The following is a 26,857-nucleotide window of genomic DNA, read 5'->3' on the forward strand; positions in this document are numbered from 1 at the left end:
AAGCCCTGGCCAGCAGCTGGTCAGCCTCGTGGGAAACCCGAGCCACACATGTTTTATGCCCTGAACACTCTCCTGAACACTCTGATGTATGCAGTTTAGGGCTTTCCCAACGAGCCCATCAGGCACCACATTCACACGAATGAGGCCCACTCTGCTTTGTCATTTCGTCTAACACTTTATTGACGAGTCAGCGACACGTGACCCTTATCTTACTAACATCCCAACAGCCTAACGGGACAGACACCGGCCCGAGTCCCTTCGTGCGCAGCACCCGAGCCACAGCAACTTCAGGGACAGCCAGGGCAGCCCGCCGGCTTCGGGGCCGCGGGACAGGGGCCTGGACGCGCCAGGAGCACAGGCAGCGGGACCAGGGCAGGAGCTCAGCGCTCTGGGCAGAGGGAGGAGACAGAATGGGCAGCGAGCACCCGGACAACGAACACAGTTCAGACGGAAAAAGGTGGAGAGGAAACACATGTCACTAAACCAGGACGGTGGTCACAGCTGCTCTCAGGAGCTTCCAGGTAAAGTCTAACGCGCATCGGAACAGGGTGAGACGGCACAGAAAGCCCGATGGTTAAGGCCAATGTTTTCCCACGAAGCTGACGCCGATTCCCAGCGATGATGGCCGTTTCCGGAAGTCACCCCTGTCCCTGGACGTAATATTCGTAATTTGCTTTCAAAACGAAGGCGAAGTAGGGACTGGCCTTCAGGCCCCCGAGCTGCTCGGCCTGAAGCAGGTCATTCACGTCGGGCAGGTACTCGCTGAGCTGAATGCCTGCGACACAAACAGAGTCGGTTTTTATTGTTGTGAAACTCTCCCACGAATCAGGTGATGGGGATGTGAACACCTGCGCTTCTATCTCGATGGTGCTGCCGCGGGGGCTGCTGGGAAAGGCCGGCCTTAAGCTGCTCCATTCCCCCGAGTGGTCAAAAGAGCCCGTCTGTCTAGGTCTTCAATGAGACCTGACGTCTTTCCTTTTCTCCACAGCGTAAGCCCTTCCTCTCAGGTGGGAGGTGTGTTTCTCTTAAAGTAACCATCACCTGGAAACGATTATATATCCTCCGACTTGGAAATAACGTGGTAGAAATACTTTCCTAAAAGCTAGCGACAGGATCCCCAAATGTATTCAAGTTTAAATCTAAAATCAGGTGGTGGTGGTGGGATCATTTCTTCCCCAGCCCCCTGGAGAGCCGGAAGCCAGGGAGCCGACTGAACAGACTGTTACAGTGAGGTCTGGGGAGTTACAAGAGAGTAGGTACAAACTTTCTCATTTGATAAAGAAAACTGGAGAAAAATATTTAAACTAATATTTTATAACATGTTAATTACCATAAGCTTCTCAAAATCCTATTTTTTACTACTCTTAAAGCGCTTAGCACAATTTTTTATACTTGTTATACAATAAAAAATCTAGATTAATAAATGCTATCAGGCTAAATACAAATTATCTACATACATTCATCACTATTAAGCTTTCAATAAAACCGTTTTCCCTATAATATAGTATCACACTTGTAAAAGCTATCACAGTACTTTCCAGTTTTCAATGTGAAAAACTACAGGAAATGATCCGTTCTATCTTATCGACTTTCAATGTCACAGCCCACATCTGCTCCCGCGCCCCGTCCGGCACGGAGGCTGCGCAGGGCAGTGACCAGGACCCACATGGACGGAGGCCTCACCTGACACAGGCTTCCTTCATTTAAACAAGTCGCTTAGCTCTGAACATGCTACTGTTTAACCTTAAACCCCCAGCACCTGACACCCTGGCAAACCCCGTTATCCTAAAGTTTCTAAAACTGAGGAGCGATGCTTCGTGTCCGATAGTCACAAGCCACTCACCATCTTTCAAAAGTTTCTGTAAGATTTTCACAAAGATGCTGTCTTTCGATACTTCAATTGGATCGTCTTTACCATCTGAGCTGGACCAGCTGGAAAAGAGAATCAGGATAAAGGGGAAATGAAGTCACGGCGTCTGTGACGTAAGTGGCGTCTGTCTGCTACTGGGGTTTGTTTTGATTGTGGGGCGCAGGCAGAGCGAACGGGGAGTCCTGCGATCCTCATTCAAATGACTGGAACAAGGAGCTTTACATGCTGATGATACGGAGACTCTCTGTATTGGTACAAGGAGCCACACCTAGGAAGCCGTTCGCCAAATACAGCCATTACGTGTTTGATGTCAAAACCAAGTCGTGAGGCATCGTCCCCGGGGATCTCTGTGCAGACGCTACAAACCTGGAGAGGACCCCGAGCATGAGCTTCGAGCGCGCAGGCCAGTTACCGTTCACATGGACGTTCAGGTTTCATAAAAGGGCAACTAGGGAACCGGTGCCTGGTATGAAGTCTGCTTTATCTGGTGGAGCTTATCCACTATGAAATTCCAACACAGCAACACTGCGAGGTAATGAGTAATCAGTGGATTTACCCAACGTGATAAACAAAAAGCCAGGAACTGCGGCCAAATGACAGGGTGTTTAGTGACGATCAGGAAGGAGAATGAAGTAGGCAGAGCGAAATGCTTCTGAGGCTGACCTCCAAGACCAAGTGTGACAACAGTTCTCCCTCTGGGAGGGATCAGGGGGAGAAACGCTTCCGTAAAAATAGTTCTGCTGCCGCTCTCACCACCACAGGAAAAGGGGAGCTGGGGCAGCACCAATCCTGCTCCTTTAAAAACTCTCTTCCTGGGAGCACCCATCCCCACAGCTGGTTACTGAGTCTGTCTCTGCCACCATCCACTCCACCATCCCGGAGTCAAAGGGCCGCTGTGTAGGGCGGAGAGGGATGTGCAACCAGGTCTCCATCACCTAGAGGGCGCCGAGCCTCGAACTGTAATAACCACTCATTAAAAAAGAAAAAAAAGTAGCCTCAGGTCGTTTTGGAGAACTGGCCATACTTCTGTGAAAATAAGGAGCATGTATTTTCATGTAAACTGACAGTCTAAATTTTAAAGGAAAATTGTATCAGTGTTCCTAAATTCTTAAGCCATGCCTTAATTATTTAATGAAAAGGTTAAGATGACTAATGCAACCATTACAATTTTTATAATAGCGTATATACAATTAGGCCACAACATTACTTGGTGTACGATATAATATCCCTACAGAGCACTTTTCCAAAAGCGCATCTCAGATTCACGCCGCGAGAACTTACTTATCTCTCTGAAGAGCTTTGCAAAGGATTTCCAGTTTCAGGTCGTTTATATTTATATCTTCCTCCTTCACAGCAAAACAACAAAAAATCCTCATTAAGTCCGGATTTGAAAAAACACATGCTTAAGTTTGAGTTGTGTCAACTCCTAATTCTGCATAATTATTGCTTTACTTTAATTCATAATTTAAAAATATTTCCCTTCCTTTAAAACATTAACACTGCACAGGGGAGTAAGCCAATTAATAATTTGTGACTTGGTTTCTGGTTCTCCTCGGATAATCTGATTTTATCAGACACAGTGAGAGGGTTAAGATTTTAAACAAGGAGATGTAAAAACCAAAACATTGTTTTTTATTCTTTTTCAAAAGTTTATTTTTTTCTTTGAATGCACTGAGGTGACTTTGGTTAATACGGTTACACAGGTTCCAAGTGCACTTTCTAAGACACGTGGTCTGTACACTGCGTCGTGCCCACCGTTCAGTCACATTTCCCGTCACCATGTACTGACCCCTTCCCCCTTGGCTGCCCCCTTCCGCTCTGGTAACCACCACACTGTTGTCTGTTTATGACATTTTGTTTGGTTTTTACATTTGTTGCTTTCAGTTCTATGTCCCACACTTGAGGGAAACCATATGGTTTTGACTTTTCCTGACTCATTCCGCTTAGCAGGATAGTCTCAAGAACCGCCACGCTCCTCCCAATGGCTGTTTTCAGTCTACCAGCTATTCAAGTGCAAGGCCAACGACCCATCCCACAGAATTTTCATCATCATCTCTTTTGTTTCCAAGGCTGAGAATAGGGTGAATACTATCCAGAACAAATTAATAAAGCAACATAAACCGAGGAACTAATCATGGCTTAATAAATGAAAGAGAAAAAAATTCCTTCAGACTTTGAGAAGCAGCATTTTCTATCTGTGCACAGAAAAAAGACACCTGGGAATGTGTGAGAAGCATCAGGAAATGACACCGCCCTCTTTCTGAAGAGCGGCACATAACCCAGGAGCGAGGGGAGCGGAGCCAGCCTTTCCCACATTCTCATGACTGGCCGGAGAGGCTGTGTTTAATGCATTCAGTTCTACAGAAAACCCGGTATAACCCTGACTGTGCCTGTGCTCATCTCGCGTGACCTCACCCACCTCATCGATATATTCCAGCAGGTCCAGGGCCTTCTTGAAATCATACTCGTTAGCTCTTCCGTTCTCCTCGCAGACGTAGAGCTACGGCAGGTAAAGATAAAGGACCAGTTTAAGTAAAGACATAAGCAGACTAGAGACGTTCTTGGAGAAGGCATTGTCTTTCAAGTAAGTTATAGGTTATTTTTATGGTAAAGAACAATGTCACATTAGCAAATTATACTCCATCTCTCTCACGGTAAACTATCTTTTAAAATATGCATATGGTCAATCAGTCACTAATTTGAGTAACCTGGTATATATATTTTTAAAATGCCAGTAAATGTACATTCTTAGGTTCAAAGTAGTATATATACATTTCAGCATCATTTTAAAATATATTTTTAATAATATATTTCTACTGATTTCAGAGAGGAGGGAAGAGGGAGAGAAAGAAACATCAATGAAAGAGAATCATCGATTGGCTGCCTCCTGCACGCCTCCAGCTGAGGATGGAGCCTGCAACCTGGCCATGTGCCCTGACTGTGACCTCCTGGTTCATAGGTCGACACTCAGCCACTGAGCTAGACCAAGAATACTCTGCAATTAATTGCTGCCCTTGAACTTTTAGAGCTGGCTATAATGCTTTGAGATGTTGCCCTTGCAAATAGTTTTAAAATGGAGATCTATGATAAAGCAGGCTATTGGTCTACAATTTACTTAAAAGATAAGAAAAGCCCGGCTGGTGTGGCTGAGTGGTCGAGCGTCGACCTATGAACCAGGAGGTCACAGTTCGATTCCTGGTCAGGGCACATGCCTGGGTTGCAGGCGCGATCCCCAGTGTGGGGTGTTCAGGAGGCAGCCGACTGATGATTTTCTCTCTCATCATTGATGTTTCTCTCTCTCACTCTCTGAAATCAATACAAATGTATATTACAGTACCTAAAAAAACAATACTTTATTTCACTGTGTCTGACCATCCTTTTTTCTCCACATGTTAGTATCTCTGAACTTGGTGTGGTATCAAATTTGATGGTGTATTCATAAAATAGAGTAAAACTGGCACTACTTCTTCCTTCTTATGACACATAAAACGGTGAGTCATACAAGCAGCAGCATCTTAGATTTTTAGACTGAATATGCTGTATCAGAGAGGCTGTGTGAGCTCGATTATAAGAAATCTGCTACTAAGAATTGCTATGTGAATGTTTTTTAATCTCTTCCTTTCTTAAACATAATCAGAGCAAATTCAAGGTAATCCTAAGACATCATTCTTGCATTTGAAACGCTTTCCTGAGAGGAAAGAGGAGTGGAGTTGAAGCCACCAGCGCCCATAGCAACAGAACCCCTTCCCCAGCCTGCGGCCTGCGTCTAGCGATGCTCAGGAACAGGTCACGTTGCGGAGGGAAAGCGAGAGGATGGCAGCTACGAGCTATTACATCCAGGCCCTTGGACCACTTTCCTTAGAGAAGAGCCTGGAAGGTATCTGATGGCACAGATTTGTCCGGAACGGAAGAGGTCACACACAAGGAACTGCTGCCAGTCACCAGCATCTTCAGGAACAGATGGGCTGCAGAGAGGTGGGGCCGGCCCATGGCTCTCTGCTAACCGGCTTCCTGCTCCCAGGCAGCTCCCAACAACCGATTCCAGGGGGACGTCACCAGGAAACAGGAAGTGGAAAGGTGACTACTCTTAGAAACTGCGCTACACGCGGAGAGACTGAGGTTTGGGGACTGCGGAACGGCGCGAGGGCCCGAGAAGCACGTACGCTGATGAGCTGCGGCGCGGTCAGCACTGGCATGGCGCTGAGACTCAGCTGCTTCTCCGCCAGCAGCGGCTCGGGCAGCGTCTCCTGGTGCAGCAGGAAGCGCTCCTGCTCGGCCATTTCTAGAATCAGAACGAGATGGTGAGGAGGGGCACCAGCTCTTACTGCTGCTCTGTCCTGAAGCAGATCTGAATTTCACAAGAAAAAGGACGCTCTCTAAAGATCACCTCATCCTCCTCAGCCACCTTCGGGTGATTTAATTCTGCTCCTCCTTGATTCCTGATTACGTTAAAACATTCACGGTTCCATCGAAATCACACGGATTATCACAGCAACCAGAACCAGTTAATCGGGGGGAGGATGTTCCAATTTCCCGTTGTCCCTGAAATGTCTGCCGTAACTGTTTCGATTATCTGGGAGCTGAGTCAGGAGCCAGCCAATCTCACGCTGGCCCTGGCCGGGTGGCTCAGTTGGTTGAAGCGAACCGTCCACCAAAAGGTTTTGGGTTCAGTCCCCAGGCAGGGCAAATACCTAGGTTGTGGGTTCAATCCCTGGGCTGGGCACGTACAGGAGGCAGCCGATCAATGCTTCTCTCTTTCCCTTCCTCTCTCTCTAAAAAGCAAAATCAATAATAATAAAAAGCATCTCACACTGCATTTGGTCTCATGGCTCTGAGGCTCCGGTAAGGCAGCGTCCTGTCTTTGTTGGTGTCTTCCCTGTTGCTGACTATACTGTGAAATGCCCCAGTTGAGACGTATCTAATAGTTCCCTCCTTGTTAAAATTCTCTTTTACCTTCAATTTTCTCTTGCAGTATATCTTCTGAAAAATCTGAAGCTAATGCAGCCAATTTACTCAAGCCAAGAAGGGTTTTTTTCTTTGCAAAGTAACGAGTTTCCATATTTGCCAAACCCAGGAGTGTTGCATGAGCCTACAAAAAACAAAATATGAAACTTGGTTACTAATTTAAATAGCCATAAACGTTAAGTACAACTCAGACTTTCCCCTCTAAGCTACATCAATGAAAAATCAAGTCAATATTAGCAAACCTGAAAACTGATGAGGACCATATATAAGGAAAAGTAATTTTACAATAAAATATCAACCACCCACACTAATTATTGGGAAAAGAAACACATAAAATGCATTTGCTCTGTAACAATTACAGTCACTTCAACATCTTGTCAGGAATTTAAAAAATTAATTTGTGTACTGTTTTGACTCATAATTTGAACATTTTTATTTCACATGTTAACCAAACTTTTGTGCATTATTTTACTGTAATAGTAGTCAAATCACAATGGACTATATTTGTAATTGAGATTAAGAAGTAATGGCAACACTATCATAGACCAAAAGCATTCAAATTATGTGAGAGAGAGAGAGATACACATTTTAAATGATTTATAAGTAGGATTTTAATTACAAAAAGACTGCAGTAAAACTAAGTAAAGTTCCCTAAATCTGCTCCATATAACTGAATCCTTCTTACCTTTTCTAATTCTTGGCTATTAATCTCGTGGAGCCAGCTGAGGTGCTCATGTGCTTGCAGGAAATCCGCCAGCTGTCCGTGCTGAGCAATGGGCTGAGAGAGCAGCTTGCCTCTCTTCCCTTTCTCCAGGTACCAGCGGAAGAGAAAGTCTGAAAAATTCTACAAATAACAAAGCCAAGGACCCAGTACCGTTTAGTAACAGTTTTAAAACATATGTTTCTGATAATAAGATATTAAATTTCTCCCCAAGGTCTGAGACTCCAGAATAGAAATCTTATGTTAACACTAATTTCCTGTATGATAGGTCCTCAGAAAGAACCTCACTGAATCACCACATTGGACAAATGAGGACATTCAGACTCGGAAACATCTTCCTCAAACAGAATCATCTACCGGCTGCCTCCCGCACGACCCCTACTGGCGAATTGAGCCCGCAACTTGGGCATGTGCCCTGACCTGGAATTGAACCATGACCTCCTGGTCCATAGATTGATCCTCAATCACTGAGCCACACCGGCCGGGCAATGGGAACTTTTTTTAAAAATAGGAAGCATGATTTGCAGCAAGGTGAACAACACCTGAGGTGTGTGGGAATGTGGGCTCTCTAAAAGCATCGTCCTATGCTTCCCCTATTTTCCATTCAAAGTTTTAAAGCTCTACCAATATTAACACACCTACGGAAATCTTTCAGGAATACTTCTATGCAAAGAATAGTCTACCCGTTTACAGAGAAACGGAATACATAAATTAGTATCCAAGTTAACCACGAAAAGATGGTATCATCTTCCAAAAACCCAGGTGAGACAGGAAATGGTGAAACCTTAACAGAGCAGCTACTGCCCAGTCCCAGCACGTTACCTGGTCAGCAAACTGCGTCATGTAGCGCTGGAGTCTGGTCTGGTTGTCCGTCTGCTCACACATCTGCACTAAGATGTCAAAGTCACAGTATTTCTCTGCTAACGAAGCAGCCCACGAGTACTGGCCCAGAGTGACTGCGGAAATAAGACCAGATGGAAACAAAGCTTGTTAGTGAAAACTTAAGAAAAAAACATTACTTGCCATTTTACCCTTATCCATATTACATCCTAAAAACAATGAATGGGATAGAAACCTTTCCAGTTACTGACATTTGGCTTCAGAATCTATATAAAATCATTAAAGAGCCCAGCCAGAGACGCTCAGTGGTTGAGCACCGACCTATGACAGAGAAGGTCATGGTTCAATTCCTGGCAGGGCACATGCCCGGGTTGCGGGCTCCATCCCCAACCTGGGGCGTGCAGGAGGCAGCCAATCAATGATTCTCTCTCATCTCTGCTGTTTCTATGTCTCTCTCCTTCTTCCTCTCTGAAATCAGTAAAAGTATATTTAAAAAATAAATAAATAAAGTTAAATCATTAAAGATGCCAATTCAGTCCCTGGCTTCCTCAATGGATGCTATTCCCTTCCTTCACGTACGAGGAAAACAGCGGCTCCCCCCAATCCTCATGAAACAAGGCTGAGTAAAGGACACAGAAAGCTGCCCGCTTTCCCACGGTCGGGCTGATGCTCTTACACTGAGTACATGGCATATGACCGGACGCCTGCATCTGCTCTGCGAATCCCAAGGCCCACAGCCCGAGCTGACGACCAGGCACTTACGCAGCGGAGACAAGATTTCTGACCTCTTCTGTACGTATTCAGTCTCCAGGTTGTTAAATCTTTCCTGATCCCTGGATCTGTCCAGAGACTTGAGCTGACAAGTATAACCATCGAGGAAGCAGTCGATCAGTGCGACCAGCTGCTCTGTGAGAATGTTCCGGAGGTTGCTGTCTGCCTGCGGATAAACCCTTTTCAGGATGATCTCATGTTGGCGCATTATTGCTGTTCGCACGCCAGCAGGGCCACTGGTTGCTGTGAAATCACACAAAATAAGATGGTCAGTGAGGGCTCCATAGTGCTTCGGGGAAAGACCACCTGCCTGAACATCCTATCGCTTCACCACCGCTGGGAAAGAACCAGACAGGAGCTCAGCACCCCTCTCTCTGTCCGGCTCAAACCCCATCTTCTCTACGGAGACTTCCCCAGCAAAGACAGGTCAACATGGCCCGCCCGCCGGCCCGCCCTCCCGCCCTCCCTCCCTTCTAAATTCCTTTCATGCTACTCCACGTACTTTCTTCTATTAAGTCAACATAGAATAGGTCAGTTCCTCCAGGGCCAGGCCCCGCCTCTATGAATAACTATGTGCATTAAACCCTAGTAGGTGCTACTCTGCATTTCACTTCCAACCCCGCACTAGGGGAATTGCTCAGCTTCCAAAGTGATGGGTCATTAGAACGTATTTTGAGGAACTGCTAGGAGACCAGTAACCTTGGGCGCAGTGCTCGCAAGCTCACCCGTCCACGGAATATATTCAGGCTCCTTTTCCAGTGGTTCTTCTCTGCTGTACAAGGAGTTTCTGTTTTGCCGATAGTGACTAGCAGCTTGCAGCATGTCCTGGGGAAAAATGAAATGCGTTACCATATGCAGAAAGCAATGAGTCCCAGTGTTTCGCAAGGGAATCCGGAACATCAAAATCTCCTTATATGAAAAAATCCTCAACACAGGCCTAGAGGATAACTGTTTGGTTTTTTTTTGCATTTGAAATCTAACTCCATAATCTAACTCCAATTTTTGAAAACTATGGTAACCAAAGTAAAAAAAAACAAGTACATTGGCTAAAATTAAATGGAAGTTTTAATCAATAAGTAGTGAGCTTTTGAGTAGTTAAAAAACAGACTTATTTAGACAGTGACATGAATATTAATACATTTGCAATGATATATATATATCCTTCTCCAAAGAGATGTTTATCCCGCTAAATAGAACCCAGGATTACAGAAACTTAACATGCACATGCAAATATCAAAACAGCTGTTAACTCAGTGGTTCTCAACCTTCTGGCCCTTTAAATACAGTTCCTCATGTTGTGACCCAACCACAAAATATTATTTTCGTTGCTACTTTATAACTGTAACGTTGCTATTATTATGAATCGTAATGTAAATATCTGATATGCAGGATGGTCTTAGGCGACCCCTGTGAAAGGGTCGTACAACCGCCAAAGGGGTCGCGACCCACAGGTTGAGAACCGCCGTGTTAACTGATTGATGAAATGACTGACAATTTCTAACTTTCCGGAATTAACAAATGGCAAAGCTCTTATAAATGACTGGTGATACAGAATAGGATTAGAGAAACCATTTTCTCTATCCACATCTGGGCTTTGAGTTGCTGAAAACCGCACTGTATTTTGGTACCTTGAGAATATTGTTCACACTGATCACCACCTCAGCCCATTCAACTGATTCCAAAGACGTCTCCTTTAAGACTTGCTCCTCGTGTTCCAGCAAACACTCACAGATCGTATCTACCTGGGACACCTGCGGGAGGAGAGAGACGTCAACCATGTGTCACAATTAGGGTGCTGGGTCACAATCACAACCACCTAGAATCCACTATGCCTTCAGCTCATTAGTCAGAAAAGAACAAGTAATGGTGAAAATAAATGGGTAAATGAAGAAAAGTTCAAATCCCCTAACTTTGAAAAATTAGAGTACCCAAATAATTAAGTCTTATAGGTAAGCGAATTCTGGACTGTTATCAGGTAGATTTTAAACTTAAATACCAAGTACAGGCAGCCCTTCATAGCTATCTGCGGGATTCAAAATATCTGGGGGAAATGTGACATTGTCACTGACTTGCACTATGTATTAGGCCTACCAGGGCCGCATCTGCACTGAGCATGTGCAGACTTTGTCTTCTGTCATTTGAAGTGGATTAACCAGTGCAGGGTGTGCAGGAGGCAGCCAATGAATGATTCTCTGTCATCACTGATGTTTCTCTCTCTCTCCCTTCCTCTCTGAAATCAATAAAAATATATTTTAAAATGTGGATTAAAACATTCAGCAAGGATAGGGAGGGCTTCTTAGTTCAGCGAGCACCGGAAAGCCATCAATCAGTGGTACTTTTTGAATAATTTACCCAGAAAGTAGGAAGTCCAACTTAAAATTTCAACGAGCTCTTTGTCCCCCATCTTTCCCCTGCGTGGGCATCATCTGTGTGTAAGAGGCCCAGCTCGATGCAGCCACGAAGGGAAGAGCGCTCATCTCACCTCCCTAAAGAAGATGTCTGCGGGGGTCAGGCTGGCCGGGATGTCACAGTCCCGCTTGTGCAAAGCGATCAGGATGGCCGTGTTGACGAGCTCAGGCAGCCGGGAGTGGTGGTTCTTGAGGACGATGGCGGCCGACAGCTTCTCTGCGTGCTCACAGAGCAGCCGCCGCGTTGCCATGGGCGTCCCTCTCACTGGGGAAGTGCGCAGGCGCCCAAACAGGCCCACCTTGCAGAGAGAGAGACACACACGTTCTTGGAATGCATTTACAGGGACACAAAGAATGCAGTCACATTCCCACCCAAGCACGGGGGGTGCAGAGCCACTGTCCTAGCGCTCCCCACAAAGTCCCCCCAGCTGCCTCTCCTGGCTATTTCCAACAGCCATGCACGCACGCACGCACACGCACACACACGCACAGCTAACACCTGGAGGAAATACAGACATTCCAGTTCTAAGCTTAGGGTTACTCCTGAGTTCCTGTCCACTGTTGTCTCTAGATATCTTATTTCTCAAGTGATTGCTTCTGGTTATCAAAATGATAAAGTCTTTCTTTCCTGTCTGCATCCCTGAACTCCCCTGGATTCCACACCTTTGTGGGCTATTAACTTAGCAGTTTCCATCTTCAACAACCGATTTCCAGACCCCAAAGCCAGTGAGTGCGTGCGTGTGGGAGGGAGTGGGGGTACAAGCGGGAGGGTCTTTAATCCTTTGCACTCCAACCTCTGGTTTGCTTGGTGCCCATTTCTGGGATGTTACTAGGTTCTAGAGTTTTTCTAACTTCCTATTTGCTAAATCATTACAATAACCTGAACTACCAAAAGCCAGGAGACAGACATAAACACTAAAAGTCTTCCACATTTTAAGCGTAACCCGCATCATGAATAAATGACCTGGTTTCTATGTATTTTTATATGCTGTGAACAGGGAGCTACGCACTGAACAGCAGAGAGAATGTTCTCGTCCCCACAGGAAGGCCTATCAGGCATCAGGGACTAGAATCTTTTTAACACGAAGGCTTCCTGATTTGGGGAAAAACAAGCAAAAATGAGACTAGCTTCACTCATTGGGACATAGGCATGGGAGCCACTATAATGGCAAAACTGTGTGGTTTTGTGTAACAATTCTAATAGCAGACATGTTTTTTAATTTTACTTTAGGCTCCATATAAATGGCACTATCCCTTTAAGAAGCACTGTAAATGAGAATCTGATTCTCAGGGCACTTCGAAATTAAAAATCCTCAGCTAAAAATCTTACTGTTATCGCCTTATTCCTCTCCACTGTCTTTCTGATAATACATCAGCTCAGGAAAATGTAAGCTTGACGTGAAAGCACAGGGGAATCTGAATGAAAGGCAGGCTATCCCAGGAAAAGCTAAAACAACACTTCTTCGGGAATACACGATTTCTGTGCTTTTTATCTTATTTTCAATGCAACTTTTATACTTGGGGTAATAGGTCTCCACACAGCCCTGGACGTATTTACTTTTAAGTTGGAAAAAAGGAAGAGAAAATGCAAAAACCAAAAGGACACCTTCCCCGCTGCCCTGGGGGAGTCGACTACGGGACCGCAGAGCAGCGTCCGGGCCCTGCTCCCAGCGGCGGACGCTCACTTGGTGAATGAAGTCCATGAGGAAAGAGTGGGCCTTCATCTTGTCCTCCAGCTGGTGCAGGATGATCAGCGATGTGTTGCTAAACCCAGGAGCTTCTGTTGAAACACAGCAACGAAACTTAAAACACAGAACATACCGGCTTTATCGTAATTACTGAGATGAGAATAAAAAGTTAAGAAAAAGCCATACAAAAGGAAAAGACCAACTTTTCAATGCAATTATTTATAACACTAGAGGCCCGGTGCATGAATTTGTGTATGGGTGGGGCCCCGCCCCCATCGGGGTGTGTGTTGGAAGCAGGGCCGGCTGAGGAGAGGGGCCTCGGGCAGTTGGCTGGCCAGCCACACCCACTGGTTGAACTCCCAGTCAAGGGGCCAATCTGCATATCTGCTTTTTATTATATAGGATTACCCAAGAGTTTAGAAAACTTAGGGAAAAATTTTGGAGTTTGCTACCACTCATACTGTATTTAAAACATAGAATATGTTACTACTAGTTTAACCATTTGTTTTTCATCAGTCTAAGCTGGCCAGCTCAGAAGAAACAGTGAAGGAAAGGTGAACACTTAAGTTTTCTTCCTAAGTCTCTGGAGGCTTGGCAAGCTTGCTAAGTAGGAACTTAGGGAGGGAAAGGGGTGTCTGAGACAGTTCCCAGGCTGGGAACTCTAAGTGCCCAGGGCTGCGGTGGAGGTGTCGGAGGGACAGCCCCCGGCAGGCAGACACGTGGTGTGCACACTCCACATGCTGGGATCTGCTCACTGCAGTGCGTAGGGAAATGTACAGCTTCTATAGCCAAGCACAGCGATTACGCCAGAACTATCACTTACTCTGGATGCTAGTAAGTGCCACCTGCTACCTATGACACCAGTTTCCTTTCAGAAATAAAACGTCGAGCAGATAAGTAGGGCTCATCCACAGTCTTCGGCTAAACAAGTAGATCTGCCCCATCGTCCCCTCAGCTTCTATTCTAACACGTAGGTCTGTGTGGAGCCCTTCTCACAATCGACTACAAGGAGAGTCACCACCTTTTAAAAAATCCTGAGTTAATACTAAACTGTTTCATAAACTTAAACTATATGCTTTGAGAGACACTTAAACAAAAGAGCCAGGATGTTCTTCTCAGAACAGATCACCTCATACACTAACTCCAGGACGTGCTCACCCTCAGGGACGGACTCGGCCCAGCGCGGGTCCGAGGCGGGGTAGTCGTCCACCAGGTCCATGCTGATCTGGGCCACAGCTTTGTCCAGTTCACTGTCGGAGTCCAGATCCGCGTGGGAGGAAAACAGCTCATCGACCATCATCTGAGCATGACCCAAATCTTTTCTGAAACGGAATCGGGAAGCCAAAGCATGAAAGGAGGCAGAGCATGTTCAATAGCCACCGTGAGAAAGTTAATTGTGAAGTTAAAGTCCCATATTCTAGCGGCTAGAATCTAGCCCAAAGGTAACGACTTAGAATAACATTTAGTTAAATGCATTCAGGAATTCAGCAAGTACTGTATATGCTGAATGCTCAGAATACGCCAGGCACTGGAGACAGAATGACAGGACGATGAAGAACAGCCCACGACTTGTCATGAGGAATCAGCCGATTAAACAGAAAGCTACGCATACACGATGACTGGGGAAGGGCAGAGGGGACCCAACATCATTGAAGGGGCAGGGAAAACCTGCTTTTCAGGAAGTGGAGAGGGTGTTACATCATCTCCCCCCGTAGCTGGGACCCTCCTGTGACGACCAAGTTCAGAATAACAGCTGTGAAAGCGTCAAGTTCAAAAAGCATTTCTCCTTAACGGCTCATTCTTCCAACCCACTCGGTCATCAAATAAGGAGCATGTCAGTAAACTGTGTCCTCAGACTTAAAATAAGCCATAATTTAAAAACCGGTTTTACCTGCAGTACTGCAGAAAAGCGGCTTTTAGCAATCTGGTTTTATCCTCCTGGGCTATGGTCTCGTTCTTTGCAGAGGTCTCAAAAACCATACTCTGTAAAATAACAAATGGTAGTTTAGAAGTGAAGGTATCAGAATATTCTTTTTAAAAAATATATATTTTTATTGACATCCGAGGGGAAGAGATAGAAACATTAATGATGAGAGAAAGTAACTGATGGGGTGCCTCCTGCACGCCCCACCCTGGGGAATCGAGCCTGCAACCGGGGCATGTGCCCAGACTGGGAATCGAACCGTCACCTCCTGGTTCATAGGTTGATGCTCAACCACCGAGCCATGCCGACCCAGCAGAATATTCCTAATTACTGCACTAAAAACTGGGCCCACCTATGACAGCAATAACACAGGTACACCATACTCTCTATACCAGTGGTTGGCAAATTGAAGCTTGCGAGCCACATGCGACTCTTTGGCCCCTTGAGTGTGGCTCTTCCACAAAATACCGACTTCTGTGCATGGGACACGAAGTTTCAATCGCACTGTATGTGCACGCCCGCACATGGTATTTTGTGGAAGAGCCACACTCAAGGGGCCAAAGAGCTGCATGTGGCTCGAGAGCCGCAGTTTGCCGAGCCGAAGTTTGCCTACCACTGCTCTATACCAATGGTTTCTATAATAATAAAAGCGTAATATGCTAATTAGATCAGACAGCTGAACAACCTTCCGGACGTCCTTCCAGATGACTTTCTGGATGCAGCCGTGGCTGCGAGGGCCGAGCCCCTTGCACGAATTTCGTGCTTCTAGTCTTCTATAATAGGATGTCTAAAATTGGTGAATTAGGAGAGAGCAATATATGGTTATTACTTAGAAATATAGAAAAAAATACCAGAAGAAACAGCAAAAAGGACTTAAAAGTGGCTGCTCTGGCAAAGAGGACCAAGAGGATGAGAGAGAGAAAAGAACGAATGTTTTCATCACAACGCTTTTAAAACTACCTGACTTTTAAAAACATTTGTGGAAACAGCCTGATCAAAATGTAAAAGCAATACAGAACCACATACCTCATTGCTGGGCCCAGCGACTGAAGATGCTAAAGATTCTTCAAGGTCCTCTGCTAATACGGACACGTTTTCCCTGGGAGTAACAGACACCAAGCCACTGTTTCTAGAAAACAGGATCGGGACACCACCACAGGAACCGGCCCCTAAAATACTGTCCCCTGGAAGACAGCAAAGCACACCATCAATCACACGAACAGATGCTTCCTAAAATCTGCCCCCTCGGCAGAAAATCAGCTGACGCACGAAGACTCGTCCTTGGCCTTTACAATATCACTCCTGCTGTGAACGCAGTTCTTTAGCCCGGGTCCAAGGTCAAGAACCTGTTGCTGTCTGAAGTAGCAGCCTGTGCCCTCAGCTTCAGGACAATCAACACTAGCCTCGCAAGACAACAGCAGGCAGAGTGAGCAAAAACAATCAAATGACTCGTCCTGCAAAATTCACAGTATCAGCGTTTGTGCTCTGATGGGTCCTTTTGTTCTCTTCCGAGGTGACTCACTGAGGAAGCGAGTTGGGGGAGGTCTACGCTTGCTCAGGGCCTGCTTAATGCCATCCCACCCACCCAGCCAAGTCTCGTGCTGGGACCAGAACATCGAGGTTTCATCCTGTTGCCTCACTGGGATTCTGCCCTCTGCCCAACCCCTTTAGATAAATATCCTGATTTAACCACCTGCTTGGCTTTCTTTCACCCTCCAGATGGCTAATTCCCCCTCCCTCGCTCCCTCCCCCATGAATCTTCTCATCCAGGGGTCTGGATACACTTACTTAAAGAACAACTCAGAATGAGGCACTCTCACTAACCAAGGATAAGCAATTGCTTCTTAGCTTGTTCTTTCCTTCTTGGTCTCTTCTGGAGAAAACATTACTATTTTTTTGTCCATAAACATGACAGCCTGGGATTTCTACCCCCCTATCAGTTTCTCACTAGGGCTGTGACTTCAGCTACCATAGGTGTATGGTACTGAAGGTCTCAGCAACCCCGGAGGTATCGAGCTGGAAGAAACACTTATGGAAGAAGAATAAAGATACAAGAATGACTAACGAGTTCCCTGATCTCGCTGTCTAACTGCTCTGTACCTTGGGTATTGAAGACGATCTTCTCCTGGGGAGGAGAGAATTTGCCGGTGCCGGTGGAGCACACAAAGACGGTGCTCTCGTTGTACAGGTAGGTGGTCTGGTTGGAGAAGTCAGGGACCATCAACCGACACATGGCCGACTCTTCAGACTGAAAATTAAATTCAAAATTCCAATTCCTGAGAACTGACACACGAACGCTTGTCTGTATGATTTCATAATTCCCACTTTGGTACAACATATTATGGCTTATTGAAATAAAAGAACAAATTAGATTTCCTTACAATATTCAGTTTAACCAGTCACATTAAGAAGAAGGATTTAGCAGAATTAGTACTATACGAAGTTAAATGAAATGAACTTAACAGTGGTTAAGGCTTTCCCTCATGAACATCATAGTTATTAAACAATATGTCCAATTGCTATTAAGAAGCTTAACATTGGAGATCTCTTCACCTTTTTAATAATTTACGTGAGCTTTAAGTGCATAATGCCTACAAATATAACCCTGCTTGGAGCGAAAGGGAGTTTTTCTGTAATGACAGGGCTCAAAACCAAACCCCAGTGTCTACCCAGTTTCTTCCTTATTGTTCACTTGGAGGTTCACCATCAATATTTTCTTTCTACTCAACAATATAGACATGAGGCTCTCTTCACAGAGCTAGGTGGGCAGCAGCAAACTGCTTGCTGTCAGCTGCTTCGACTCTCATTTCTCTTTAGCTGAACCTGAGCACAGGAGCAAGTCTGAGATGGCAAGTAAAATGCAGTATCTAAAACAGAGCTATTTTAAAACACACACCCCTCCCCAAATAAATAAAATAAAATAAAATATACCCAAGCCCTGCAGATGAATCTCTCAAAGAATCTGACCCCGAAATGGTTAGGGGAAGGAAACGCAGCATGCGGTCATCACTGTGGGATGTAACTTAGGTAAGATCTTACCTGAAAAGGTGGGTTATACTGAGTGACCTCTACTGTGACGGCATCTGACATCTGGTAGCCATTGTCCTCCACTGTCACCAGGGAGTAATAGACGAGACAGGGACTGTCTGCGGGGTGCCACGCGGCTGCCAGCACCAGGAGCCCGTCACTGGTCAGGGCAAAAGGGAGAGCGACAGAGTCTTTGGCAAACAGCCTGGCAGCTCCTCACGTGGTTAAACATGCACTTCCCATGCGGCCTCGCAAGCCCACTCCCAGATGTGCACACAGGAGAAGCACTCGCCGGGGCTCACACGGAAACCTGTGTGTAAACGTCCACTGACATCTTTATTTTAAAAGTCTTCATGTTTAAAAAAACATGGAACTATTTTAGGTGGTAAAGATGATAGAAAGATAATCACAATGAAAAAATATATATATTTATTGATTTCAGAGGAAGGGAGGGGAGAGAGAGATAGAAACGTCAACAATGAGAGAGAATCATTGATTGGCTGCCCCCTGCACGCCCCCACCGGGGATCGAACCCGCAACCCGGGCATGTGCCCTGACTGGAATCGAACACAGGGCCCCTCAGTCAGCAGGCAAGATTAGCATTAGAGACCTAGCAAGACTGCCATTATTTTATCACACACATCAACTTCCTCCCCAGACAACTACCTAGGTTCTTTATGACAGAGTAACTGCTTACCAGTTTTGCTTCAAATCCAAATACCGAACGTTGACCCCCTCTTTGATAGCTTCGTAGTTGCTTTCGGATCCCTAGGTGAAGACATCAACAAGGTAAGCTCCGTGCATACGGGACTCATCGGTCACCTCTGCATCCCCAGCACCGGCTCACGTGCCTCAGCCACAGCAGCTCAGTTACTGAGTGACGCATGCGTTTTAAACATTATTAAGTCAATCAGGGAGTTACAATATTTCTAGAGCAGTGGTTCTCAACCTTCTGGCCCTTTAAACACAGTTCCTCATGTGGTGACCCAACCATAAAATTATTTTTGTGGCTACTTCATCACTGTAATGTTGCTACTGTTATGAATCGTCATGTAAATATCTGATATGCAGGATGGTCTTAGGCTCCTGTGAAAGGGTCATTCGACCACCAAGGGGGTCGTGACCCACAGGTTGAGAACCGCTGTTCTAGAGCTTGGATACTTGATTTGTTTATCCGATGGCTAAAACCTGTGTTTGTATATTACGTTAAAATATGTTCTTACGAATAAAGCACTAAAGGGACAAGCATACTCATGTCACCACAGATGTGAAGGAGAGGCGAGGCCGCCGTTTCTCACCCAGATGGCATCGGTGATGTTTTCCTTCAGGGCCCTGTGGATGTCCCAGCTGTGCACCTGCTTTTCCGACGACTCATCTACCTCCCACTTACTGATGTTGGCACTGGTCAGGCTGTAAAAGCTGGCCCTCTCGCTGTCCCAGAGGACACTGGAGAGCTGGACGGAGAAGAGAAAAAAGTCAAGTTCACCGATTCAGTTCTGATGTTAATACGCTATTTTTCTGAAATTCAAACGTCGTCTCTTTTATGATACTTGATTCGTATTCCCAGCAGAATTCTTCATTTAGGACCCAAAGGAAGGAGTGATGCTGAGACAGACCCGAGAGCCAGGCAGGCTTCCACAGGCAGAGACATAAAGGCAGAGGCCCACGCGGGGCGGGAGGTGGTGGTGGCGGGGAAACGGACGGGTCTGCAGAGGACCAGCAGTCCTGTGAGCGGCACGTAGGTCATAACCAGAAAAGAGGCAAGAGATGAGGCCCAATGAGAAACCAGGGACGCACAGCAGAGCCTGGAATGTAAGTCTGCAAACCCAGTCAGCAAGGGAGCTCTAATCAACGGCTTTGGACCACAGACTGTTAGACAAAACTGAATCGGGAGGGGCGTGTGTAGATGGTGACACGTATACTATTTTGCCTTTTAAGCATCTGCTGGCTTATGAAGTATACATGTGTTTTACAGTTGGATATACATGAGTGTTTTTGTTTTGTTCATTTTTGCTGCAAAAAGCTTGTTTCCATTTGGTCCAATGCATGGGAGAGGGCTCCAGGGTGGTGAAAAGGATGCCTAGTGGTTTCGGGGAGAGAGAGGCTCAGGCACAAGCCAGACCCCAGGGGATGCAGAGGGGCCCCTCAAAGGCCTCTGGGCTCCACAGGCTCCCAGTCATGCTGAAGGGGGAGACTTTTGAAGAGATACTCGCCCAGCCCGGGGGCTGGCAGCCAGTGGGGTGAGGCAGGTGTCACCCATCTTCCTGAGGAGTTTCCTCTCCTCTGGGAAGTCAGAGAGTTCCCTGCGGGTAGGACCCAGGGCCTGCAGATCCAACAGGGCCTGGTCTGGTTCCTCTCCAAGGCCATGGTGGCTCCCATGGCGTCCTGAATTTCACCCCCTCCCTGTGGGAAAGGCTCTGGCGTGTCCTGGAGGAGAACGCAGCCACCGTGCTGGGTGTGCGTCTTTAAGAGCCGCTGGGCACCCTCAGGCTTCTCCTTAGCCAGCTCATGGAAGAAGGGGCCACGCCCTCCGGAGCCACAGCATCAAGGTGGAGACGGAAGCCCAGAGAGAGGCAGGTGGAGGAGGCCCGCAGATGCAGGCTGACCAGGCGGCTGAGGGCAGTCTCCACTCGGTGCAATAATTCTTATGAATTTGGGAGCTCCTCATTGTTCCCATAACTCGCAATAAGGAGTTAAGGACAAAAAAAAACTCACGGAGTTTATCCTTGGCTGGTGTGGCTCAGTGGTTGAGCGTCAACCCATGAACCAGACCACGGTTCAATTCCCGGTCAGGGCACATGCCTGGGTTGTGGGCTTGATCTCCATGTGGGGCGTGCCGGAGGCAGCCAATCAATGATTCTCTCATCATGGATGTTTCTATCTCTCTCTCCCTCTCCCTTCCTCTCCGAAATCGATAAAAATACATTTAAAAAACAAGCTTATAAAAACAAAGTGATTGATCAACTTACTACGAGATCACTGCTAGGAGATAAAATTCCCAGGAGAGAAGAAACCTTCCGCCCGATCCCGGAGAGCACGCCTTGGCCTTGGGGCAGGGCCCGCTGATGGATCTTCCCCAAGTTCTCAGGCGTCAGGCGCATCAGCTGGCTTCCTGACGCGGCCAAAATAAAACTTCCTCCCTGTGAACAAATACTGTGCAATTAGTTCAGGGAAGCGCCTGACATCAAGATAAAAAAATCAACACAAAATGCTTCAATACAAGGAAAATCATCTATCCCTTCACAAGAAATCTCCGAGGATAAAAAGGAACACTGCTAGTTAATAACTTACATATGAATCCATTCACTTAAGACTATTAATTCCACATGGAAAAACTGTTGTTGCAGTTGTTTCTTAAATTGCCTATTTTTTCTGATTTTTAAATTACAGGTTCACCACATTGCAGGTTAAACAAATCGAGTGTAGGATTTTATTTCTTTGGTAAACCTGCAGAGTATAAAGCAGCAAACCATTCTGCGTAGTGTCAGTTTTTACGTCACTCGTGTGAAATGTTCCTGAAAGAAATGACCACTAGCTACTCTCCAGTGCTGACGTTTCAGAGCCCCATGAGAAGCCCTTTCTTGCTCTAACTGTTCAGATCATAGACCCTTCCATCCGTCTCGTCTCTCTTTTATCACTCCCTGGCCTGCATGGTCTGTTCAAAACCCGGAATATTTAGTCATTCCAATCCCCCTTCTAAGCCACGTGACAGCTTTCCAATACAGACAGAAGGATATCCATCGTATACGATACCTGCACCGCTGTGAGGAAACTGTAAGTCCTATCACCTCCCGAATCTACGCAAGTCTCTGTGTAGGCGTCTTCGCGAGCAAGACTTGGCCAATAGCGAACGGCTCCTTCTCTGGTGGCAGCCATGACAGCAACAGACTGAAAACAAGATCACCACACTCAGCAACCACGGTAAAAGGAGGACGCAAGAACTGGGAGTCTGATGAAGCGGATATTAAAACACCAGGGCAATCTACTATCTGATTAGGAAAAATCAGAAATAAAAACACCTTTTTATATTGAAAAAAATCATCATACAGTAAAACTGACTTTTTCCTTCGGTTGTACAATTGCATGAGATTTAACATCCCCCTTATTTGAAAAAAATGATTTCAAGAAGCATTCAAGTCACCTACCTGCGTAGAATGCGCTTCACCCGAGGTAGCCGAGTACGAGAGCGCCACCAGGTCCGCGCTCTGCTGGAAGTCACTGGGTGGCAGCTGAAGTTCTTTGCACACAGATAACTGCGGAACAGAGCCCAACAAAAGACCTTTCACAGCAAGTCCACCTTTTTGAATATGCATCTGACTCCACCATTTTCTTTCTCTGCATATTTTACGTTCTATTTCATTGCTGGAAACAGCACTCTACAAATATTCTTTCTTCTCAGAATTTTCGATCAGGCTTCCAGTAGTAAAACAAAGTTTCTTAAGAGATATAAAATCAGGAAAACTTAGGAACTAGACCGCACTCTGAATATCAACCAATCCAATCTCTTCCCGGACTGGAAAGAGTATTCTGGTTCAGAGAGAAGTACATGCTGAGTATTTCATATCACTATGCACATGCAAATCCACTCATGCTTGAGTAGCTTCAGACTCTCCTCCCAACAATTCTAAGAATTTAGGGTAAAAATTAAGGGCCAATTGGTTCCCTCTCCTCTATCTCCTTTCAACTCTCCAAAGAGCCATTACCTTAGAAATGGGGGACAGAGTAATCTTCCAGATAATGAGCTTGTCTTTGCAGACCAGACAAGCCCATCCACCTTCATCTATGCGAACAGTCAGCTGATCATCATCTAAACAAAAATATAAGGGGAAAGAAAATGAGGTACATAGTGCATCTTAGCGTCTGAAAAAGAGCAACTGTTAACATTTCCTTACATCAAAATCTTCACTGCCACAGTCTTCACCACAAAAATTACCACTCATTAAGGAGATTAATTTACAACAAAAAATACTCTTGTATATCATTCAGGAGTTATCAATATCCAAAACAAGAGATCCATTTTACTCTGATAACCACTTTTAGAAATATACCTGAAGACAAAAAGTGTATGTTGGGCCTAGGTTTAACATTTGTTAATTTTTATTTGTTAATAAACAAGATATCTTACTTTCTGTAATACTATTATAGTCAAGATGTGCAAGTTCAAGTTGATGAGAAATATTCCGTCTTCTAGAACGGAGTACTTACTTTCAACTTTTCTGTCCTTCACAGTATGAATACATTTTACATCATGACGCATTCATAAACAATGTAAATAAAAATAAATAAATAAAATAAATAAAAAAAAACAAAACTTAACATTATTTGAGATGCAGTCTGATATTCTAGATTCTACTTTATTTCATTTCTTAAAAAATGTTGGTTATGAAACACTTAACTGATCTCAGTCACCACCTATAGTTTGAAAAACAACATTCCAGAAAATCACAGATCTAGAATGAAAATCTTTTATATATACATATATAGACAGATAGATAGATAAATTTTAGAGAGGAAGGGAGTGGGAGAGAGAGATAGAAATATCAATGATGAGAGAGAATCACTCATCAGCTGCCTCCTGCACGCCCCACACTGGAGATCGAACCCACAACTGGGCATCGAACCATGACCTCCTGGTTCACAGCTTGATGCTCGACCAGTGAGCCACACCGGCCGGGCCCCAATGAACTTTTGAAATGGGACCGAGTTTTGCATTTGCAGGACTTACAGCCGTTAAAGCTTTGACTGTGCTGGAATGAAAGTCTGCTTCTAAATTTATGATACTTCTCAGTTACAGTGAAAAAGCAAACAGGTTGCCCCTGTCCGCCCATTTAGGCGGAGGGCTGGCAGAGAAAGCGCCCATTTCCAGCTCCAGGCTGGAGCGAGGCTTCGTGCGAACTGCGACGAGAGGCAAACGGAAGCCGACACCCACCTTCGGCCAACGTCAGGACTTCCATGACCTTCACGGGGAGAGACGATCCGAACGTCTTCACGTCATAGTTCATGGTCTCGGTTACGGAGTGATGCGGGAACATTCGGGTGGGTGTTCCCCTACAGAAGAGAGCACATTCCTTCAGCAGAACTTACACTGCCCGTCACCCCGATGTTTACGTATCTATTTCCACAATAAAGAGGAGAGCTTTGATGAACAGGAAATATGAAGTGGAACAGTGAAAAACAACTCTGGCTCATGTATTCAGCGTCATTAAATGTATTTTTCATTAAAGACTGACGGGATTTAGGAGACCTGGGCCTTACGCTTTTATACTCTAGTTTTTGGATGCACGTGCCATTCACCTAAACTCTTTATAACTCTGCCTCCTTAGCTTTGAATATTCTCCCTGAAAAAGCAATGGAAAAAATATCCACTGAGGATTAACAACAAAAAAGAAGTTAAGCCGAAACCGGTTTGGCTCAGTGGATAGAGCGTCGGCCTGCGGACTGAAGGGTCCCAGGTTCGATTCCCGTCAAGGGCATGTGCCTGGGTTGCGGGCACATCCCCAGGAGGAGATGTGCAGGAGGCAGCTGATCGGTGTTTCTCTCTCATCGATGTTTCTAACTCTCTATCCCTCTCCCTTCCTCTCTGAAAAAAATCAATAAAATATATTAAAAAAAAAAAAAAAAGAAGTTAAATGGGTCACACGTAGCTGCTGCTACCTGCCATTCAATACAGCCGATACAGCCAGAGAAATGTTATTCTCACCTTCATTTTAACGTTCAGAAAAATAATGGAGAGTCACCAGTTTAAAAGCTATTCAATCTCTTATCATATGAAGATTAAGCGAGGAGACTCAAATACAGACTGGCTCAGAGCTTTGCTGACCAACAGGGTAGTACAACAAAGATGTTTCTTTAAAGGATCATCCAACTGTCCTGGCCGGTTTGGCTCATTGGATGGAGCGCCGGCCTGCGGGCTGAAGGATCCCGGGTTCGATTCCCGGTCAAAGGCACATGCCCGGGTGTGGGCTCGATCCCCAGCGTAGGTGCGTGCAGGAGGCAGTCCATCAGGGATCCACTCTCATCACTGATGTTTCTCTCCCTTCCTCTGAAATCAATAAAAATACATTTTTAAAAAAGGATCATCAAACTATTCAGAAACATGCTGCCTCCTCCTAAAGCCCTAGGTTAATTCCGAAAGGGGGCGTGGTGTGGACCAGCGGTGCGGGCCGGCGCGCCAAGCTTTCACCTGGTAGCAAAGCTATTCTCACCTCCCTGCCCATGGGAAGCCTTTCTCCGATTGATTTAGCTGCAGGTGAACGTGTGTAGCTAAAAGCCCTTTACAATCCCAATGGGCAGCGAGCATGTCAGGTGCCACACAATGACTGGGGGCCTCATCCCCACCATCGCTCTCCATCCGCCTGGCGTTTCCTACTGACGCCCCCGGCCGGAGGGGGCCACCGTCCCCGTCTCTTCCCGGACAGGAGAACTCCCACCAGGTCACAGGGAGGGAGGGAGGCGGTCACCGGCGGTGCAAACGCGCCCTCCGTCCCCTCCACACGGAGCTAACCCCACGGAGAGCGCGACAGCGGAGGCCGGTCCATGACGGCGCCGCCCCGTCACCTGCCCGGGCAGCGGGCGCCCGTCTCCCCGACACTCCCGACCAGCCCCCCGAGGCCCGGAGGCCCCAGGCGGGGGCGACCGCTTACCGCGAGCTCAGCGAGCTGTGCCGGCCGACCGGGGAGAAGAGCGCGGGGGAGCCGGCCCCGGACCCCAGGGACAGGCCCTTCCTGCCGGCCGCCCGCGGCGTGGAGCCCGCCCCGACTCCACCCGGCGGGCCCCTCCGGGCGCCCGGCCCCGGGGTCCGCGGAGACGAGACGGCCGGGAACATGACGGGAAGGAAAAGCTACAGAGCGCGCGTGGGTGCCGGCCGTGGGGCGGCTGCGCTGCGCGCGCGGAGATTCAACAGTGGGGCGGGGAGGGCGCGGAATGATGACGTCAAAGCGCCGCGCCGCGCCCGCCGGCGGTCGGGACTGGGCGTTGGATGATGACGTCAAAGCGCCGCGCCGCGCCGGCGGTCGGGGCTGGGAAGGTGGGCGTTGGATGATGACGTTAAGCGCCGCGCCGCCCGCCCCGCGCGCTGGAGGGAGTGCGCGAGATGATGACGTTAAGCGCAGAGGGGAGGGGACTGGAAAGGTGAAAGGATTAGCCAAAGGGCACGTATGTATGACCTATAGACACACACAACATAGGCTGATGGTCACAGGGAAGGGAGGGGGCTTGGCAGAGGTAGGCCAAGGGGTGGGGGTGGGGAAATGGGAACATCTGTAAGGGTGTCAACAATAAAATAAAAAAGGTAAATCTATAGGCTATAGGAAATCTTCATATATCAATATTCACTCTAAATATACATGGGCTGCCCTGGCTGGTGTGGCTCAGTGGATAGAGCGTGGGCCTGCGGACTCAAAGGTCCCGGGTTCCATTCCAGTCAAGGGCACGTGCCTGGGTTGCAGGCTTGATCCCCAGTAGGGGGCGTGCAGGAGGCAGCCGATCCATGATTCTCATCATTGATGTTTCTATCTCTCCTTCCCCCCCTCTCTTAAATCAATTAATATATATATATCCACACACACACACATACATATATATGTATATAAATGGATTGAACTCATCAATTAAAAGGCACAGAGGAGTAATGGGATGGATCAG

At 46.5% G+C, this 26,857-nt stretch overlaps 1 protein-coding gene across 2 annotated transcripts; it reads right to left on the minus strand.

Annotated features, from left to right (window-relative positions):
- Positions 1-155: 155 nt before the first annotated feature.
- On the minus strand, positions 156-26,109 carry NUP133 (nucleoporin 133). Of its 2 annotated transcripts, none has more exons than XM_070401211.1 (26): positions 25,858-26,109; positions 24,144-24,262; positions 22,918-23,021; positions 22,360-22,467; positions 21,968-22,102; positions 21,184-21,354; positions 19,513-19,668; positions 18,912-18,982; positions 18,227-18,374; positions 17,288-17,435; positions 16,214-16,371; positions 15,155-15,246; positions 14,422-14,585; positions 13,261-13,355; positions 11,650-11,874; positions 10,796-10,918; positions 9,893-9,992; positions 9,159-9,410; positions 8,379-8,512; positions 7,521-7,679; positions 6,824-6,959; positions 6,034-6,152; positions 4,290-4,370; positions 3,152-3,216; positions 1,844-1,932; positions 156-775 (listed from the first exon to the last, which is right to left on the minus strand). In XM_070401211.1, exons 1-26 carry the CDS (start codon positions 26,037-26,039, stop codon positions 639-641), a joined length of 3,471 nt encoding a protein of 1,156 aa, XP_070257312.1. In that variant the 5' UTR covers positions 26,040-26,109; the 3' UTR covers positions 156-638. The 2 variants fall into 2 exon arrangements, with proteins under 2 accessions (XP_070257312.1, XP_070257313.1); XM_070401212.1 differs by lacking the exon at positions 25,858-26,109 and adding an exon at positions 24,915-25,105.
- Positions 26,110-26,857: the final 748 nt, after the last annotated feature.

This window comes from Myotis yumanensis, unplaced genomic scaffold, assembly GCF_028538775.1.
Source record: "Myotis yumanensis isolate MYYU_CA2020_CCGP unplaced genomic scaffold, mMyoYum1.0.hap1 SCAF_22, whole genome shotgun sequence".
NCBI lineage: Eukaryota > Metazoa > Chordata > Mammalia > Chiroptera > Vespertilionidae > Myotis > Myotis yumanensis.